We start from the raw sequence: 21,183 nt of genomic DNA, 5'->3' as shown, positions 1-21,183 counted from the left end.
GCATTTCAGAAATGCTTAGATGTGGAAAACTTGTTGCAGCTGCAAACTGCTCAAGATTGGGTAGATGTGATATTTACATTTCACTGATATATTGTTTAGCACAACAGTGGGAGCCAAAAACAAAAACTTGTCTTTTGCTTTAGGCAAAGGTTTCCTATGATAAAAAAAAACACCTATAAACAATTAAATTATTAGTCATACTTATAGAAGAATATAGAGCAAACACATTAATTAGTATTGGTATGATTTGATAGTCTAATTGAAAGCTGTTTTCTGGTAATTGTAGAAAGTTTCCTTTCTATTAAAAGTGAAAAAGATGGAGAATTCAACTACAAAAAAAGATTATGAGTGATTTGTAGATTTTCAACAATGGCAGGCATTTATATTCTGTCAGTTATTATTGTGTGTGCCAGTTGTTAATGCAGCTACAGTAATGCATTGATTTCCCCTCATTTGTTATGAGTACTGGTTTGAACGTGTGACTAGTCAGGGAAACCAAGAATAGCAAATATTTTTTGTCATCTTGTGATAGGGACTGAAAATGTGAATGTATGCTTTGTTTTCTACATACAGATTGAATTTAGGGTTTAGAAATGCTATCATGCAAGAAAACCTTACAAAAATCTTTTTCACACACATGCTTTATCATTTACTGGCCATTTCTGTTTCTTACTGTTCATAAAATGGTTTATTTTATAATTGTTTATATAAACTATATACTTTTTCTACTACTGTTGAAAAATTTGGGGTCAGTAAGATTTTTTGAAAAGTCTCTTTTGCTCACCAAGACTGCATTTATAGTAAATATAGTAATACTGTGAAATATTATTAGAATAAAAAAAACGTTTTCTATTGTCAAATCTAATTTATTCCAGTGATGCAAAGCTGAATTTTCAGCATCAATACCCCAGTCTTCAGAAATCATTCTAATATGCTAATTTGGTGATCAATAATTTTTTTTATTAATATGAAAATTGAAAAACATAGCACATTGTTTAAGATTTTCTGCAGAAACCATTTACTTATAGAAATCCTTTATGACTTTATAAATGTCACTTTTGATCAATTCAATGCATCCTTGCTGAATGAATGTATAAATTTTTTCCTAAAAAAAAAAAAAAAAAAATTACTGACTCCAAACTTTTGAACGATAGTTTTTAGTTTTGTCTCAGTGACAACAGAATTATCTAGCTGTTTTTTTTCCCTTGCGTATTTGTGACAAACCGTGCAACTTGTGGGCCCTACACCATAATATAGGAAATGGCACCCATCAGAAAAACATGGTTTTATTGCACTCATTTTAACTGTGATGCAATGAGTGTTTTGGAGAAATAGAACTGTACACACCATATAAAACATACAATACACAAAAAATAAAAAAAAGTTATAATATGAATAATAAGTAACAAAACATTTTCTTCAGATCTTTAAATTGATTTTGATTATGTTGCATTTCCAAACAACACAACCAGCAAATTGGCTGTTTTCATTGTGATTTATTTATTCTCATTTGCAGCTTGACTATAGTGAATTGTGGAGCGAATACTCTGCAGGAGGTCTTTACAGTATTTGTTTGTTATTGGTCTGTTATTGTCACTGGTTTGTCAGTGAAGACAGAGTCTGGAGCGCTGGAGTGGGTCCAGAATGGGAAACATCCATGGAGCCAGAGCTGGACTCGGTGTCACTGGCCCTTAATGCTTACATGTGCACTGCTAAGAAAAGCCTCAATTCTGCAGCCTTCTAAGGCGTGACACAGAGAGGGGCTCAATGTATCGTCTCATGCAGCATTTGAGCTGTTTTCAACGGAAGTGCAAAGAAATACCACCATCCTTTAGCTGAAATATGGTGTTTAAGTTGTTTTTTGGAAAGGCTGTGGTTCATGAAAATCATTTGTCTATGCATGACACCCCTCCACCTGTTCTTGAACATGACCGTTTTTCTTGGTTATTTTTGAGGTGTTAAATGTTTTCTGCAAGCGTAGGTTTTGAGTGAGCACTGACACCTCTGTAGTGAGTTGTGCATGTGCAAACACTGCTCAGGTTTTCTTCATTAGTACTTTTGTTTTTCCTCAGATCCGCATTGCTGCAAATTTTATCATCCATGCTCCTCCTGGAGAGTTCAACGAAGTCTTCAATGGTAAACTATTCATGCAGCATGTATACAGGCATCAAAAAGACCAAACAATAACTTTTTCAGACAGTTTGGTGTTGGGGATTTCATTATATTTTTGTCACAACATGACTTGCTGACATCATAATGTTTTCATGATATCACATGACATCTTTTCTTTGGTTTCAGATGTGCGGCTACTGCTCAATAATGACAGTCTGCTCAGGGAAGGGGCGGCTCAGTGAGTAGCCTGTATTTATTACAGTATATGAAAGCATATTGTATTACTATCTTCCCCGTCTCCTTCATAAGCCTGTTTTCTGCAAGCAAAATTGATCTAGATTCTCTTCAACAGATGTCATGAGTACACAACCAGTTTTCAGTGTCTCTTTCACTTTAGATTCCCCTTCACAGTATGAATAGATCTATGGAGAAGTGATATATTTAGCTCTGTGGCTTCATCAAAAGTCCTTTGTTTAGATGATACCAAATTTTGTGAATCTTTTTTCTGTTTGTGACAGAGCCTTTGCCCAGTACAATATGGATCAGTTCACACCTGCTAAACTTGACGGAAGTGAAGATCAGGTGATTATAACAGTTACTTCATAAATAGACCCGAATTAAGTTCTTAACATACATTCCCATGATCATATTGTGCACATTTTACCAGTACACATTATTCCAAAGAAACTGATGTTTGTCTTGTCAGAAACAAGCACTGCCTCTCAAACGATTTTTTGTTACCTTAATGTCAACCAATAGCCAAAAATTCAACTTTCCACAGTAGGATAGAAGTGTCCATTTAAACTGAATGTTGTATTAAATTGTACTTAAACTGCTTCCAAACTGCAGGTTTTGATCACAGAGCATGGAGACCTTGGTCATGGCCGGTTTTTTGACCCTCGTAAGAAACAGTCGTTCAAGTTTGACCACCTGAGGAAAGAGGCGAGTGAACCACAGTCTCATGAGGGTGAGGCGGCCCTCCGGCTGTGGAGGGATGCTTGTGATGAAGCTCTGAGGGCGTACGTCAAAGACCATTACCCCACTGGAGTCTGCACTGTGAGTTCACTAGAGCATTATCGTCTGTTTAAGGAATAGCTCATTTAATAAAGCAGTTTCACTCAAGTGTGAGTGTGTTTTCTGACACATTTTTGCTGACGGATTCTAGTATTGTTTTTAGGTTTATGGGAAAACCATCAATGGACAGCAAACCATCATTGCCTGTATTGAGGGTCATCAGTTTCAGCCCAAAAATTTCTGGTAATGTCTTTATCAGTTTTTGTTATTACTCTTGTAAATTGTCTCCAGCATTTTGCAAATAAGTCTATTTTTAAAATGTACATGCATTTACCAAACATTTTCAGAGATGTGAATTCGGACAGCGATTTAATTTCCACATGACCTTGGTGTTTGTCAAAAAAACACTAGATAATTTTGTGAATTTTTTACCAGAGTGCTGAGAGAAAAAACACCAACATCCTTGATTTTGACGGCAATAAAATCGCAGACTAGTCCCTGTAAATACTGAAAATACCTTACATCCATGAGAATAAAATTACAATCTGAATAGGGTTGATGTATGATTTCCCAGGATGCACCCATTGAAGTTGGTTGAGAGAAAGCTTGTTGTACTAAACTGTGTAATAATAATAAAGAATTAGACGTTACTCAACTTTTTTCTGGTTATTTTAACACGTTAAAAACCACAATAGTTGTTCACTCTTTGTTTTGTATGCCTGAAGCAGTTACCGGCTTTGTTCCAAGTATGATATATGATCTTTATATGTGTGGAATGAGCTCTGCCTCCACCCAGATCATGACCCTACTGTATCTAGAGACTATTATGTGTCTTTTGAGTGGAGAACAGGTGCACTAGACAGCAAAGACAGCCTACACTCTGTACTGACAAACTGCCTTTGCTCTTTCACACATACAGATAACACAACACATGGCTTAACGGCACAAAAGAGCATCATCTTTAAGCAATGTGCGCAACACTGAGATGTCACGTTATATCCATGACATGCATTTCTTGGAACTAAATAGTGAATTAAGTTTGCACACTGTAGTAACAGTTATGCAGGATTGCACGCAACATTGTTTTTTGTTGTACGATCGAACTACTAGAAATGCCTTCAGTCTCGTTCCAAAAGTCTCAACCGTAAGAACAATCACTGGTGAACTTCCTCCATTTGTCCACATACAGGAACGGCCGCTGCCGATCGGAATGGAAGTTCACCGTTTCTCAGGCCACTGCTCAGGTGGTGGGAGTGCTTAAGATCCAGGTTCATTACTATGAGGATGGAAACGTGCAGCTGGTCAGCCACAAGGATGTGCAAGAGTCTCTGATCATCTCTGTAAGTTATTTAAACTTGAGCCGCTTGGGTTTTTGAGTGAGTGTGCTTCCTGTTAATGAGTCAGTAGAACACAAACAGCCGGCAGCTCTATGAATGACATGTCTGGTGACTGTGGGTGTGGTGCTGTTTCGATAGAAGAAGCACATGATCTGCTAGTACTGGTTTCTGGACTTTGAATTGTTGCTTCCTGTCATGGTAGAATGATATTTCCTAGTTGGGTTTAGACTTCCATTCAAAAGTTTGGTGTCAGTCTTATATATACAGTACAGGTCAAAAGTTTGGAAACATTACTATTTTTAATGTTTTTGAAAGAAGTTTCTTCTGCTCATCAAGCCTGCATTTATTTGATCAAAAATACAGAAAAAAAAATTTAATATTGTGATATATTATTACAATTGAAAATAATTATTTTTAAATTTATTATACTTTAAATTATCATTTATTTCTCTGATGCAAAGCTGAATTTTTAGGATCATTATCACATGATCCTTTAGAAATCATTCTAATATGATGATTCATTATCAAAGTTGGAAACAGTTCTGCTGCTTAATATTTTTTCAGAACATGTGATACTTTTTTTGGATACTTTGATGAATAAAAAGTAGTAAAAAAAAAAAAATTAATAAAAAAGAAGCTATGTTTTTAAAATATAAATATTTTGTAATAATATACACTACTGGTCAGTAATTTGGGGTCAGTAATTTTTTTTCTTTTTTTTTTTAAATAAAATCAGCAAGGATGTGTTAAATTGATAAAAAGTGATAGTAAAGAAAATATATTATTAGAATATATATTATTAGAATTTTTTTTATTTTGAATAAATGCAGTTCTTTTTAACCTTTTATTCATCAAATATATTAGAAAGCAGAACTGTTTCCAACACTCATAATAAATCAGAATATTAGAATGATTTCTAAATGATCATGTGATAGACTGGATGTTACATGTGACACTGAAGGCTGGAGTAATGATGCAGAAAATTCAGCTTTGCATCACAGGAATAAATTATTTCTTTAAAGTATATTCAAATAGAAAACTATTATTTTAAGTTGTAATAACATTTCACAATATTACTGTTTTTTCTGTATTTTTGATCAAATAAATGCAGGCTTGATGAGCAGAAGAGACTTCTTTCAAAAACATTAAAAACAGTAATGTTTCCAAACTTTTGACCTGTACTGTATATAAATAATTCATTAAAAATGCTGTTCTTTTGAACTTTCTGCACAACTATTTTTTCAAGATAATACCAAGAAATGTTTCTTGAGCAGCATGATTTCTGATGGATCATGTGACAATGAAGACTGGTGTGAAAACTGCTGAAAATTCAGCTTTGCCATTACAGGAATAAATTACATTTGAAAATATATTAAAACAGAAAACAGATCGCTTTTGGTTATGTAGTGATGATTTTTGTGCTTCTGTTTCAACAGAATGAGGTACAGACTGCCAAGGAGTTTGTCAAAATCATCGAAAATGCTGAGAATGAATATCAGGTTTGTTGATTTTGATTGGTTGGTCCTTATTTTACAGTACTGCGAGTGCATGTTAGCCTTGATGGAGGAGGAAATGAATTATTATATATTACCTGATTAGATCTAGAAGGTGTGAAGAACTGTAGAGTGAGATTTCCCCTGCGTTTGCCTTCCAGACGGCCATCAGTGAGAACTACCAGACCATGTCTGACACCACCTTCAAGGCCTTACGCCGGCAGCTTCCCGTCACCCGTACCAAGATCGACTGGAACAAGATCCTCAGCTACAAGATCGGCAAAGAGATGCAAAACGCTTAGACACACGGCATGCCTCCGCTCCTGCTCGCGTAACAAACAAAGAGACAAGCTACGAGGGGCCCATATCTAAACCTGAACCTACACCTGAATCCAGGGCAGGGCCAAGGCGAGAAGGTCCTTCAAGAAGTGTGCTAAAAATGTGTCTGTCTTTTTTTTTGTTCGTTTGTTTTCCAGAAGCCACGGTTTGACCTCAGCTGAAGAGACTGCCTCCTTTTCTGTATTGTAGGAGGGCTGCAAGCTTGTTTTAATGGGTTTAGCAAAAGTTTTTGCTGTTGAACAAATACCTCCCATGACACCAGTGTACAGCATCATAAATAGCCCCCCTAATATCACTCACTTCGCCCCCTAGATGCTTGACACACACTGAACTTTTTATTGCACTTAGCCCATATGATCAATTGAGTCTATTTTGTTTACTTTTTTAGCAACTTGAGTCATAAGATATAATTTATCAATATGTAGCCCCACAAAGCTCTCTGGCTGGTCATATAGAATGTCTTGACAGCAGTTTATCATCACCATGTTGTTTTCCAACGTAACAATTGGTCTTTTTTGAAAGCAATGTTGTAAGGTGCCATCATTTGAATGAGCTGTCAGTTGATCACAGCGAGGGTTGTGCCAAAGTGAGCATTGTATTTGTACAGTGATTCATTTCAGGGTTACTGTTCTGTGTGGAAATGGTCCCATCATCGTACTCTGGTGTCTAAGAATGGTATATATACTGTATGCAGTTACACAAAATATCAGCCTCCTACCCTAGCTTTTATTGCTAACTATTTTTTACAAAATGTAAGAACAAATATGATCCCAGAGGAATAAATGATTTGCACCAAACTGACTTTATTGCTATTATTATTTTTTTTAATATATTGTAACATAATTTTAATGCCACAATATAATAATGTTAAAATGCTTTTTTACTTTAAATGAGGGGTGTAAATTTACTTTGATTCTGTGTGTCATTTAGTAATGCGTCATGAATTCTGAAATTTGGCCCTGAAACATTTCATTTGTTGATTATGATATTCATAATTATTTTTAAGGATTGCTGGGTTTTGTTTCAATTACGTATTTTGTTACGCATTATACATAAGATATTACCATCACCATCATTATCAAATTATAATGAATTCTGTAACTAGTGCATTCAAATATATTTGTTAAATTGTGCATTTCTACACCCCTGCTCAATTAGCTAGTATATTTGTTTGCTCTGAACTGATTACCTTTATTAGGGATTTTTCTAACATAAGTTGAATCCATTATTTGGGCTGACAACAGAAAATTATAAAATATGGGCATTGTTTTGGGAGTGCTAAGCATGTATATAACAGTATATACTACTGTAATAGTGATAGTAGTATGTTAGAATGCAATTCTGAGCATATATTTCACGATGCACTTAAAAAAAATAGTATATACAGCATACACGGCACGTTAAGCTAGTATTCGATTCAGTGGTTATAGAACTCTTGGGTTTAAATGAACAGGCGCGGCGCCCTCTGGTGGAGAGCGTCGGTACAGCGCTCTCTCCTCCACTATCCCACAATTCTAATGTTTACGGCTAGTCGGTGAAAGATGGCGGACAGCAGTGGCAGTAATCCTCAATCACCCGGTTTCACGGAGAAATTAAAATCGTGGCTCTACTGGTCGTGGACGTACATATGTACGCTGTGGTTCGCCATGGTCTTAACGATGGTTTACGTGCTGAGGAGCCCGCTGAAGCTGCAGGAGACCGTCAACGCAGGTGTGTGTTTATGATCAGCTGTGGGCTTGTTTACAGCTCAACACAGGCTGTCTTTCTGTTCACTGAAGGAAAATTGCACACAAATATGAAAATTCTACCATTATTTCTCTCGTCTCCATGCAAACCCATTTGAGGTCATTTTTTCGAATATGAAAGAAGAAATTTTGAAGTCAGTGCAGGTCGGAGTTTCCCATGCAATCTCAATGAATGGTGACTGAAGATGTCAAGTGGCCAAAAGGACTCTAAATTGCCATTAAATATCATAACAGTAGCCCATGCGACTCGTGCACTATATTACAAGTCGTCTGAATTCATATCATTGTGAGAGAAACAGACATGCATTTAATTCACTACTGATTAATTGAATGTGATGTTTACTTCTGATAAAAGCAGCTGTCAAATGCAAGTCTGGAAAATTTTAGGTTATGTTTTATGCATTAATTTCAGTTTGACAGCAATGCACTGAAGCTTCAATCCTATATCTCACAATTTCGACATTTTGTTATGGTATTAATATCCACATATACATATCATTTTTACACAGTACAGTGTGCATGTGATGTTTGAGTAGTTATTGAGAATATTTCTGAAACTTCTGAAAGCATTATTCAGAGGAGGAATTTATCAAGACAGTGTGCTAGGACACAATAAATAAAATAGAAATATTTTTATGCAAGACAGGTTAGGTTTAATCATCATTAGTGTTATGCAAATAAACTTGTTGCCATGTTTTACGTGTTGTGTTCAAAATGTTTAAAATAAAAATGCTATACATAATTTTTTAAAGCTTTGTTTTTAAGATCATACATAGACTTTATAAAAAGACTTTGATTACATATAGGTATGGAGAAATAAATGCTTTGTAAATTAATGAACCAAACAGTGTTACACAAACAAAGCTTCTTCAATAACTCAGCTTCAAATATAATATATATTATATGAAATATATTTCAGGTTTTAATTTTTTTAAGTACAGTGTGCATGTAATGTTTGAGTAGAAGCATTAGTCAGCGGTTGATTTTAAAACAAATTTTAATATAAATTAAAAATGTATTAATTTTATAACCATAATTATTCAAGATAAGAGTTTTTTTTTTTTTTTTTACATTTGTTAAAAAGAGTTGTAAGTAAATGTATGGCCTTTTTTAATGAGTTATGAGTTATAATAAAATTATTAAATATTTAGAATCTACTAAATACATCCCCACAAAAAATTATATATATATATATATATATATACAGCAATAGTTATGGAACAAACTAAAGTCACAGGGGAAAAAAGCAACACTATATATATATATATATATTTTTTTTTTTTTTTTTTTTTTGCTTTTTTTCCCCTGTGACTTTAAATTGCTGAAGCATTTTCAAAGATCAGGAGTTATCAATAGATGTTTACTATACGGATTGATTGACAGGTGTTATATATATATATATATATATATATATATATATATTTATTTATATGAGTATATAAAAATGATTATAATTTCTTTGTCTTACTATATTGTTATTCGTCCACAGCATCTGTGTTTTTAAACACTCTTACGCCTAAATTCTATGTTGCGTTGACGGGAACCTCTTCGCTCATCTCAGGCCTCATATTGGTGAGTCTTTTGCTTGGCTTTGGTGAATTGGTTGTCAAATAACTCTATTTAAATACTTAATTAAATAGTAATAATAATTATACTAAACAACTAAGCTGTTTAAAATAACACTGTTTCAGATATTTGAGTGGTGGTACTTCAGGAAGTATGGCACGTCCTTCATAGAGCAGGTGTCTGTCAGTCACTTACGTCCTCTTCTGGGAGGAGTGGAGAACAGCAGCTCCGCGGGCCTCTTCTCTTCAGTAAACGGCGACACCGAGCCGAGGACCAACGTTGCAGGTTTTTGAAAGTTACTGGCTACATGTTTATCTTCCTAAATATTATGAAGGACATCTTATTTTCTTTTTCTTTCAGAATGTAAAGTGTGGAGAAACCCACTGAACCTGTTCAGAGGTGCCGAGTACAGCAGGTATATGGTTGGACGATTCCTAAACGGTTTCAGTTAATTTCAATAATATTTGACAGACTTCCATTATTTTAAATAATTCATATTCATCAATGATTCTTTCATCCCAGGTACACTTGGGTGACAGGAAAAGAGCCCTTGACATACTACGACATGAATTTATCGGCACAAGATCATCAGACCTTCTTCTTGGGAGACACTCAGCAACTTAGACCAGAGGACTCTGGTTAGTTAGTCTCATGTTCTTTTACGTAAAAAAAAAAAAAGCTTAGATTTACTCAGAACTGATGTTTTATCATGATTGGTATCGCTCTTGCTTGTTCTGCAGTAATGCAAAAGGCCTGGAGGGAGAGGAACCCACAGGCACGTATTCGAGCAGCTTACCAGGCAATAGAGCTGAACCGCGAGTGAGTTTTACGCATGCTTACTTGCAGTTATATTCAATTTACCCTCTTCAGACGTGGCTCATCTGGTCATATTTGACAGCGGAAACAATCCACTTAATAAACAGCAATATAAATACATGAACTAGGCATTCACAGTATGATGGTACCATTTCGCTTATTTGAATATTTATATTTAAAAACGAATGCTCACTTAAATCTAATTATTTCAAAAGTTAATACAGTTAAATGTATTAAATTAAAAATCTAAAATCTTTAGCTAATCTTAAAAGAAATATACATTTTTCATAATGTGCATTATAATGATGATGCCTAAATTCACTTGTAACTTGTAATTTTAAAATAATTTATTTTTATTTTTAGTGTTATATTTTTTATTTACTTAAACACACAACTGCATGAAATTGTAATATAAAATATGTATTGCTATTTAATAACTGGCTTTCTGTGTGAGCCAGAACATGGATTTTACCTTTTGCAACTCTCTTTTATTTTATCATATAGGACAATATTGGATATTTAATTATGTATGTTAATTTCCTCTGTTACTTAAAGATAATCTTTTAAAATATAATACTAATTTAATAACACTGTTAAATGTAATTTTGTGCATTATAATGTTGATGTCAGGTTTTATTATTTTTATATATAACAGTATGTTATTGTAATATATAAGTCATGTATTGTTATTGACCATAACATAGAAATACTGGCTTTTCTGTGTCTGACAGAATTTTATCGTCAGTGCATCTCTAATGTTAACAACGAATGTACTTTTTCTGACTCTCAAGCATATGACTCATTCATTGCAGATGTGCTGCAGCATATGTGCTCCTGGCCGAGGAGGAAGCCACAACCATCACAGAGGCTGAACGGCTTTTCAAACAAGCGCTTAAAAGTGGTATGAAACTCTGTTTCACACTGTCACACATATATGCTCAGCATACAGTAACTCACACTGTCGATCGTTCTCGTTGCTTTCACAGCCGGCAAAGACACCAATCTTGTGGTCTACATAAAGCGCAGACTGGCCATGTGTGCAAGAAAACTGGGTCGCATCAAAGAAGCTGTAAAGATGATGAGAGATGTGAGCAAATACCACCTACATAGTTCAGTTGTTGTTGCTGTAAAAAGTGTGTTTTGTAATGATTATCTGTTGGGGCTTATGACTTGCCACATTGACTTTTATAGAAATTATTTTACAGTAAATTAGATGTCTTCTTTTTGATGTTTGGCCCAATGGATGAGTCTAAATGATTTTCTGTGGCTTTCCACAATAGACAGATTTATTTTATTTTATTGTGTAAATGGCATCTTGTACTTAATTATGCTCTGTTGTGTAATATTGTTATTTTCTTGTTTCTTTGTACAGTTAATGAAAGAATTCCCCTTATTGGGAATGTTAAATATTCATGAGAACCTTTTAGAAGCATTATTAGAGCTGCAGGCCTATGCTGATGTACAAGCAGTCCTTGCAAAATATGACGGTAAGATCATTAAGCTGTCAATCATGTTACATTACATTACACACACGGGACCAGGAAGTGATGCCAGTATCATTTTATTAACAATCTGATGTTTCCCCCTCAGATATCAGCTTGCCAAAATCAGCTACTATATGCTACACATCTGCCTTACTGAAAGCCAGAGCAGTGTCGGATAAGTAAGTCCAGTGTTGAATAGTATATTACGGTATCATAGCATAGGTGATGTTTATGGATTATTTTTGTATGTGTGTCGTATGGCAGGTTTTCACCTGAAGCAGCGTCTAGACGAGGTCTCAGCACAGCAGAGATGAACGCAGTGGAGGCCATACACAGAGCTGTGGAGTTCAACCCACACGTACCAAAGGTTCGAAATATTCTTTTAAAGGCTCCGAAATTAACTTTCTGCATTAAGGGGCGGTCACACTGCACTTTTCGTTCCATTGACTTCCATTCATACGTATGCGAATGCGTCAGACCGGAAACGCAAGCTCATGCGAAAAATTTCGCATTTCGCTGCGTTCCAAAGTTCAAGTTTGGTGAACTCTGACCTGCGAATTCGCATCACGTGAAGACGGGGGATCAGTAGAATGTCAATACGTCACTGCGTGACCTCTCTGTACAGAAATTCAAAAATTAAGGAAGCGCTAATTTTAGCCATAGCGCAGCATCCTATTTTACATAATACATCTTTAAAAGATTATTAAAAAAAAAAAAAAAAAAAAACCTGCATGGTTCGGAGTGTCAATGGAAACAGGAACAGATGGTACATTTGAATGAGGACACATTTTATAATTTTTTATTGCTTAGTGTGTATGTATTTATAGAGAGAGAGAGACAGACAGATAGTAAAACATAATAAAAACCCTTTCGACGCCGTCGCAAAAGGCACAGTACAAGCACATTAATCCATGTTGTGATAACTGAGGGGAGACCGTTACCTGCTCCCGCCCATATTCGCAGCGGTGTCCGAAAAAATTTCGCACGTTCAAAGTCTAGTGTGACCGCCCCTTTACATGACAATGGGCGGTGAAATGAGAACATTTGCAGATTTGTTTCTGTATTTTGCCTAATTTCATGAGTTTTTTTCCTTATGGCCAAGGGATAAAAATGATTTAACTGGTAACAAAATGTTAAACCACACTTAAATTTTGTTTCTCATACACTAACATTTAGAAGTTTAGGATTGAAAAGATTTTTTTAATGTTTTGGAAAGAAGTCACTTATGCTCACCAAGGCAGCATGTTTTTTACCAAAATACAGTAAAAACAATATTACTGTGAAATATCAGTACAATTTAAAATAACTGCTCTCTGTTTTAATACATTGTAAAATGTCATTTTTTTACCCTCATGGTGGAGATGAATTTTTAGCATCATTACTCCAGTCTTCAGTGTCACATGATCCTTCAGAAATCATTCTAATACGCTGATTTACTGCACAAGAAACATTTTTTATTATTATCAATGTTGAAAACAGCTGTGCTGCTTAATATTTGTGAAAACTGATAAATTTTTTTCAGGATCCTTTGTAACTTTATAAATATTTTTATTTAAATTTATTTGAATCAGTTTAACGCAGCCTTTGCCGAATAAAGGTATCAATTTCCTTCAAAAAAAAAAAAAAACATTGTAGATAGTGTATATGCAGTAGTATTTATGCAATTGCCAATAAGGCTTCACCACATGGACCTCTGGAAGTTGCAACAATAAAACAAAACATTTGGCTTTCTATCTAAATTTCTAAAACTACATTTTTTGGGATTCGTTAGCGTCCAGTAATAATAGTAAAAAAAACTACAGTTTTAAGTGATCTCATTATGATGCATAATGCAAATATTTAAGTTACTTGGCCACACAGTTTTATTTTTAGTGCAGACATATTGTCATGACCAGGAGGTGATGCTGTTGAAGCACAGTGCAGTCCTCTGCACTAAACTGAAACTTTTCTAACATTGATATCAGAAGTGCACCGTTCACAGTTTTACATTGAACATAATTGCAGGTGGGCTTGTCAGCTCAAGACTTCTGAGCATAGATTTCCGTAAGCTGTGTTTAGTGTGAAAGTTGTATCACCTTTGATTTTCCTTTTGCTCTTTAAAGATGTTTTGACCCTCCTCATCTATTTCTTTCTTTGTACCTGGTTCCAACTTGCCACTTTCCAAAACACTAGATCAGACTTCAAAGTGCACAGCCTCTTCGCACCCAAACACACACAGTCTCAGACAAGGGTATTTACACACACGCATGCACCTCAGACGTGCTGTATCAGACTACAAAGTGCACCTGTTTGAAATGTTAAGCAAATATCAAAACACACACACATACACCTGGTCTTTCATATGACAAATCTTTTTTGAGGGGCAAAAAGGACGATCCAGAATGAGCAAAGTGGGTGTTGAATGTCAGTAGTAATACTATTACATTTGTGTGATCACTTCAAACAGAGACTTTATAGTCTGTCCTAGAGGTATACCTCCAACCTTATAGATTGTGTATTTTGTTAAACTTTTTGCAAAAGGCTTTAAAGAAAGGTTATGATCACATTAGTAAAGATGTTAGGTGTGTGGACCTGTAGAATTTGGGAAATGCTGTAATAAAATGTTTTACACTTTTTACAGTAATATTTTACGCTATTATTACATAAGCAATAAGATACAAGAGACCATTTACAATACATCAATGAAAATGTATGCCTTTCTGGATTTTATTATGTAGTAACTGTTTCATAAAAGCGAAAAGACACTTGATTACATGCTAAATGTCATGGTCTCTCATACTTATTGCTTATGTCAGTGGTTTTCAAACTTTTTGATGGGAAGCACCCCAAAATATGATTCCCTTGCTAAAAAATATAATCAGCCAAATAGTGAATTATAACATGTTGTTTCCTAAATTAATTGTCATTATACTGTAGTCAATGAAAATTACTGAAATATTATCTAAAAAATTATCCGAAAATTTTTACTTTTAAATTTAAAAATTTTCAAAAAGTCTGTCATGCTTACCAAGGCTGCATTTATTTGATCAAAAATAATACAGTAAAAACAGTAACATTTAAAAATATTTTACCATTTAAAATAACTTTTCTGTTTAATATATAATTATACATAAAATCTAATATGTAATTTTAAAATGTAATGTATTAATGCGAGGACAAAACAGAATTTTCATTTGTGCTTCTAAATATTTTTGTGGAAACTTTTTTGGTGAATAGAAAGTTCAAAAGTGCAGCATTTTTTTGAAATCTTTTGTAACATTGTAAAATTATTTACATTTACCTTTGGTCAATTTAATGCATCCTTGCTGAATAAAACTCTTAAAAAAAAAAAAAAAAAATCCCAAACCTTTGAATGGTAGTGTATCTTTTTCACCCATACACTGGGCAACAGTGGTAATATTAGTGTATATTATAAAAAATAAAGTAGAATTATTTGGTAAATGCAGTAATTTTTTTTAAAAACATTGAATTCATCTCATAAATTTTCACATTAACTTCGACAGCCCAGAAAAATTGCAATGCATGATGTCATCTGTCAGTGTACAAGTGTACCTCACCTTTGCATCTCCAAGACCACCGTAGTGTGATGTCATCGTTCAGGGTCTGTACGGTCAAGTGAAAAGACATACGAGACAGACTGAGAAAGAGGCTTATGGGAGTTCAGCATGGGCTTAGAAGAAACCTCCACATAAAAGAGACCCATCACTGACACTTGATCTGCCATAAAAGTGGTGACCGTGTTTGTGTGCAGGCATGTTGCATAGGACAGCTGCCTGTCGAATGTCAGCATGATCATAAAGCTAAATTACCCATGTCTGCACACATATGTTTGTGTACATTCTGACATATCCACCGTGGTGATTGTTACAGAAAAATATGGATATTTCTTCAAAATTCAGAAGGTGCGCATGACACTTTGTAGAGAGAATCAGTTGAATTGAGCTGTAATGTACCATAATCACAGCCAGGGGCATTTGGGAAGGTTATCCTCTGGATAATACCATTTAATCCTGCTGTATTGCCCTCCACAACATTCACCCCAGGGCCCGGAGTGGGGGAGACTTTAAGTATACAGGCTCAGTGTAAGCATAAAGCTCTCATATGTACATTCTAAGAAATTTCTGTAAAAATATGGCTCAGTATACTGTGTTATTATTAAGGAATTTTCCGTATAGATTTTTCAGAGATGTTTATCTTTATCTTGATAATCATTGCATATTGTAGTGTTTTATGGTTGAAGGAAATACCTGGAAAATGTACTGGTAATTTTCTGCCAGAACGTTATCCATTGTTCTATATTTTTTTCCCCCTTACAGTATATGGGTGAACTTCAGAGTCACATTTCACCCCAATATCAAGGGGAAAATAATACATTATATTTTGCATTAAGAAAATAAAGCATAATTTAACATTTTTTTTTAATGACTTTGATGTCATTGTAACATCATTTACATGGCACATTTTCCTCTGTAATTAAAATTACCATAATGCATTTTTCATTTGATAGTTTTTATGTATTTATATAATATGTATTTATATAGTAAAAAAATACTTTTTCATATAATAAATATTTTTTTATTTTCAGTAATGAAAGTAACTTTTTGCATTTCTTTTCTGAGGTAAAAATGTAAATGGAAGTGTTTTGTGTCGTTGCAGTATTTATTAGAGATGAAGAGTCTGATTTTGCCACCTGAGCATATTTTGAAGAGGGGTGACAGTGAGGCGGTGGCGTACGCTTTCTTTCACCTGCAGCACTGGAAACGGGCAGAGGGGGCGCTCAACCTCCTACACTGCACATGGGAAGGCAGTATGTACAGAGCACATCTTTTCTTTTTTACATACCACCACATTCTTGTATAGAATGTGATGATTACCGTACTCATTTACCATGAAAATTACATGGTACTTAAAAAAAGCATGGAATGGTATTATCATCATGGTAGTATCTGAAAACAACAAATCTACTTTGTTGTAAGCTGTTAACTGTAAATAATCTCACCTGATGTCATTCAACACCTTTTGACTCTTGTAGCTTTCCGGATTATTCCATACCCCCTGGAAAAGGGTCATCTCTTCTATCCTTACCCAGGATGCACAGAAACCGCAGACAGAGAGCTTCTGCCTTGTAAGCATAAATCTCTATATATCTGTTTTGTACAAATATTATCTGTTAATGTGTGGTTACATAAAGTAATTAAGTAATTTCAGCAAAATTGCATGTGCCAGAAAAGTCCATTGTCAGTAGTGTAGAGATGTATGAAGCACTGCTCACACAGAAGTCACATGACCAACCTGAACATGAGCAAAATCTGTGTAATGAACTATTTCGCCCCATGCTAAACTCAGATTGCACAATCCTATTGGACCACGACATTCGCATAAGCATAGAGCGTTAAAAGTCAAGTGGTGTGAAAATTGAAAAATAACAGGAAAATAGGGTATTTATTATATCTTTTTTCTTCTTCCAGCATTTCATGAGGTCTCAGTGTACCCGAAGAAGGAGCTTCCTTTCTTCATCCTCTTCACAGCGGGCCTGTGCTCGTTCTGTGCCATGTTGGCCATGCTCACACACCAGTTTCCAGAGCTTATGGGGGTCTTTGTTAAAGCCGTGAGTATCTGTACGCCTCACCGAACCCAAAAGTGTGTGGGGTTTTTTGTTGTTGTTTTTTTGGCTTTCCTCTCATCCCTCTGTGCCCTTAATATTTATTTCTTTTTTGTTTAGAAGAGAAAGTACACAATCACTAAACTCCCAAGATAAACATTTCATTGTTTTGCAATATAAGAAAGAAATCTCAGTCAATGGCACTCTAGACGGTACAAACTACGGCTCATTATGAGACCAATAAATGTCTGGGATGTTCTATTAAAGGAACAAATTAGGCTGTGCATATAATTTTACCACGGGTAAAATTATTATTTTTTTTTTTTTGTAAAAATGTATTTATAGTTCAATATTATTATTATTTATAGTTTTAATTTTAATTATATAATAAATCCTAACAATAATTTATTAGGATTTTCAAATTTATATTATCAGTAATATATATTTTGACTAGTTGTGTGTGTGTGTGTGTGTGTGTGTGTGTACATATGTATATATGTGAAATATATATATATATATATATATATATATATATATATATATATATATATATATATATATATATATATACATATACATACACACACATACATACTGCACATACACACACACATACATTTAATCAAAATATTAATAATATAAATTAATAATATGGGATTTTCAAATTTATATTATCAGTAATATATATTTTGACTAGTTGTGTGTGTGTGTGTGTGTGTGTGTGTACATATGTATATATGTGAAATATATATATAGTATGTATACATACACACACATACATACTGCACATACACACACATACATTTAATCAAAATATTAATAATATAAATTAATAATATGGGATTTTCAAATTTATATTATCAGTAATATAAGAGATAACTAGTATTGTGTTCTTGTTTTTTTAAGAGTTTGTACATATGTATATATGTGAAATATATATATATATATATATATATATATATATATATATATATATATTTATATATATACATATACATACACACACATACATACTGCACATACACACACACATACATTTAATCAAAATATTAATAATATAAATTAATAATATGATATACGTAATCTAAAATAATTCATTAGATTAAATATATATTTTATATACATAATAAATATATGAATATATCATGTATTAAGTTGTTTTATATTGTTTCATATTCTGTTTGTATATAAATTTTGTAAATCTAGTTATATATATATATATATATATATATATATATATATATATATATATATTATTGATATATCATATATTAATTTTTTTATGGATTATTTTTAATATTATTTTATATTTTATTTGTATATATATTGTATATATATTATTTGTAATTATAGTTTGTGTGTGTGTGTGTGTGTGTGTGTATATATATATATATATATATATATATATATATATATATATATATATATATATATATATTAGACGCACAGTAACTTATTTGCAGTCCCTAGTCAGTGAGGTAGGTAGCGAAATGGAAAAGAAAAATTAAGGAGCAGAAGTGAAGCCAAGCAAGCCTTTAAATTGTTCGTACAACAACATTTGGCCCTTCCAAAGGCCAGGATGCGCATTTCGTGGCGGTGGGTTCTTCTCTTATCGTTGTTTACCTTCATTTGGGTGAATTAATAGCGAGTGATTGATTTCAGAACAAGTTGGAGTTGTTGCACTAGACACAACGGAAGGACCTTACCTCCGACTTGCATTCAGAGTCACTCTTTTTCCGTTAATGCTCCCTCGCTTGCCCGTGCACACACATGCACGCTTTGTTCCTCGTCCACTCCAAACATCTTGTTTTCCCTGGGGAACAATGCCCTAATTTGTAATTGCAATAAACTCCTGAATGTGAGGACATGCAGCCTCATCGGCTTTTTTCTTTTTATCAGCCTCGTTTGTCATGTTACATGTATTTACATTAGCACTATCTGTTTCCTGGATCTACGTTAAAATGGATGATACTTCTCCAGCCTCCGCTCTGCCCAGTTTTCCTCCCTCTCCGACACACACACCCATGCTTCCTTTCCCATATTCTGTCATAAACATCTGTTCATCCGTGAAATGTATTACTTCATAAACAGATTAGAGGCTTGTTTATGGTGGATTGAACGGTGGAGGTTTCTGTGTTTTTCAAAGGGACTGTTTCACACTAGCTTTATATTCCTGAAGTTTGTTGCCATCCAGAGTTTTTGTCCCTCCTTGTTTGTGTCAGTCAGGACCTCCATGTAGTATCCCAGAGGAACAAACTCTGTCATACTTATGTCTAGCACTTCAGGCACTTTATAGGCAACTTTCTGACAGCTTGTGGCTCAGCCACTCTGGGGTGCATTTCTCAAAAGCATCGTTGGCTAACTATGGTCACAAGTTCCATTGAACTCTAATGGTAATTACGGAACTTGCAACCATACTTGCTTTTGGGAAATGCAATACACTGTTTTCCTATTTACTTTCTTCAGGTTGGACAAGCGTTTCTCATAGTTTTCTTCATGTCAACATCAGCTCATAGTGGCCCCGGTCATACTTTAGTTTAGGGCTGAAATTCATAGTAATATAATTTCACAAAACAGTTGTTTGGTAAAAAGATGGTTTACTGTACTACAGGATTAAACTACTGTACAGTCACTACCAGCGACTGGAGATTAAACCTCAAATATTTAAATATTTTAGTTAATATTCAATATGAATAATTATTAATTATACATATTTTTTCATATTTTTTTCAGGTTTGTTTTTTCTTATCATTTATCTTTATAAATCCTAAATATGAAGATATAATTATAAATGTAAATCAGAATTTATAGTTATATAAGTCTGAAAATATAGACATACATCTTAATATATAAAGGTAAATCTGGATATATGCAGTTATAGGTCTAAATAAAAATAAATGTAAATCTGAATTTATAGTTATATAAGTCTGAAAATATAGATAAAAATTGTCCATAAAATAAAGTGGTACCATATATAACCAATATATAGATATCAACTGTACATTTAATTCATGAATACAACGTTTTAACTTTGTTAAATAAATGAATAAATAAATGTAAATCCTGAATATGTAAATATTAATTTAAATATATTAATATAATCTGTTTCTTAAATGTCGTGCATGAAATCTTTAAGGTGTGTTTGGTTATTAGTTCAGATCCATCTGACTGTTTTCGCTCTCTCCTCTCTTTCTCTCTCTGCAGTTCTTCAGCACCCTCTTTGCACCACTGGGCTTTTTTGCAGACAAGATGGAGAGTTTTATGCCCTCCTGCTTGTGGCATCAACTTGCAAATGTCTGACATACACACAACACTCACACATACTTGAAAACACTACTGTACTCGTAACGTGTAAGGTGCCCGTTAGCCACCTGTACTGACAATAAAAATGTTTTGGCTCTTTGACGCAGCTTTGGTTCTCTTTTCCTACAGTATTTTTTAATGCCATCTTGCCTGGTTGAGTAGAACAGCAGCGTTGACTAAATGCCTGTTTCTCAACATCTAATCCCGCTTAAATATGCCTGCTATGGCCGCAGGGCAGGTTGCCACAGTGATATAGTACCGGTGCAATCACTGAAGAAAAAGACTGGCCTTGTATACCCTGAAGATTCGGCAGTAAATCATGTGTCTGTTTTTAGAAGACCTCACTAAACAAAAGTTCAGATCCGCAGCATG

General features: G+C 34.1%; 2 protein-coding genes across 2 annotated transcripts; both read left to right on the top strand.

Annotated features, from left to right (window-relative positions):
* Window positions 1–1,644: 1,644 nt before the first annotated feature.
* Window positions 1,645–7,096, top strand: LOC109092203 (F-actin-capping protein subunit alpha-1-like). Its single transcript, XM_042759206.1, has 9 exons — window positions 1,645–1,678; window positions 1,990–2,136; window positions 2,299–2,350; window positions 2,631–2,694; window positions 2,962–3,168; window positions 3,290–3,369; window positions 4,316–4,466; window positions 5,900–5,962; window positions 6,118–7,096. Exons 1-9 carry the CDS (start codon window positions 1,645–1,647, stop codon window positions 6,256–6,258), a joined length of 939 nt encoding a protein of 312 aa, XP_042615140.1. The 3' UTR covers window positions 6,259–7,096.
* Window positions 7,097–7,766: 670 nt separating this feature from the next.
* st7l (suppression of tumorigenicity 7 like) lies at window positions 7,767–20,913 on the top strand. Its single transcript, XM_019105956.2, has 15 exons — window positions 7,767–8,005; window positions 9,530–9,612; window positions 9,732–9,891; window positions 9,967–10,021; window positions 10,129–10,244; window positions 10,347–10,425; window positions 11,235–11,323; window positions 11,409–11,509; window positions 11,795–11,909; window positions 12,013–12,085; window positions 12,171–12,273; window positions 16,563–16,713; window positions 16,939–17,031; window positions 17,375–17,514; window positions 20,713–20,913. The coding sequence occupies exons 1-15, from the start codon at window positions 7,837–7,839 to the stop codon at window positions 20,806–20,808; spliced, it is 1,623 nt and encodes a 540-aa protein (XP_018961501.1). The 5' UTR covers window positions 7,767–7,836; the 3' UTR covers window positions 20,809–20,913.
* The last annotated feature ends 270 nt before the right edge of the window (window positions 20,914–21,183 follow it).

This window comes from Cyprinus carpio, chromosome A6 (genome assembly GCF_018340385.1).
Source record: "Cyprinus carpio isolate SPL01 chromosome A6, ASM1834038v1, whole genome shotgun sequence".
Lineage (NCBI taxonomy): Eukaryota > Metazoa > Chordata > Actinopteri > Cypriniformes > Cyprinidae > Cyprinus > Cyprinus carpio.
This window is presented reverse-complemented; position numbering and strand designations above follow the sequence as displayed.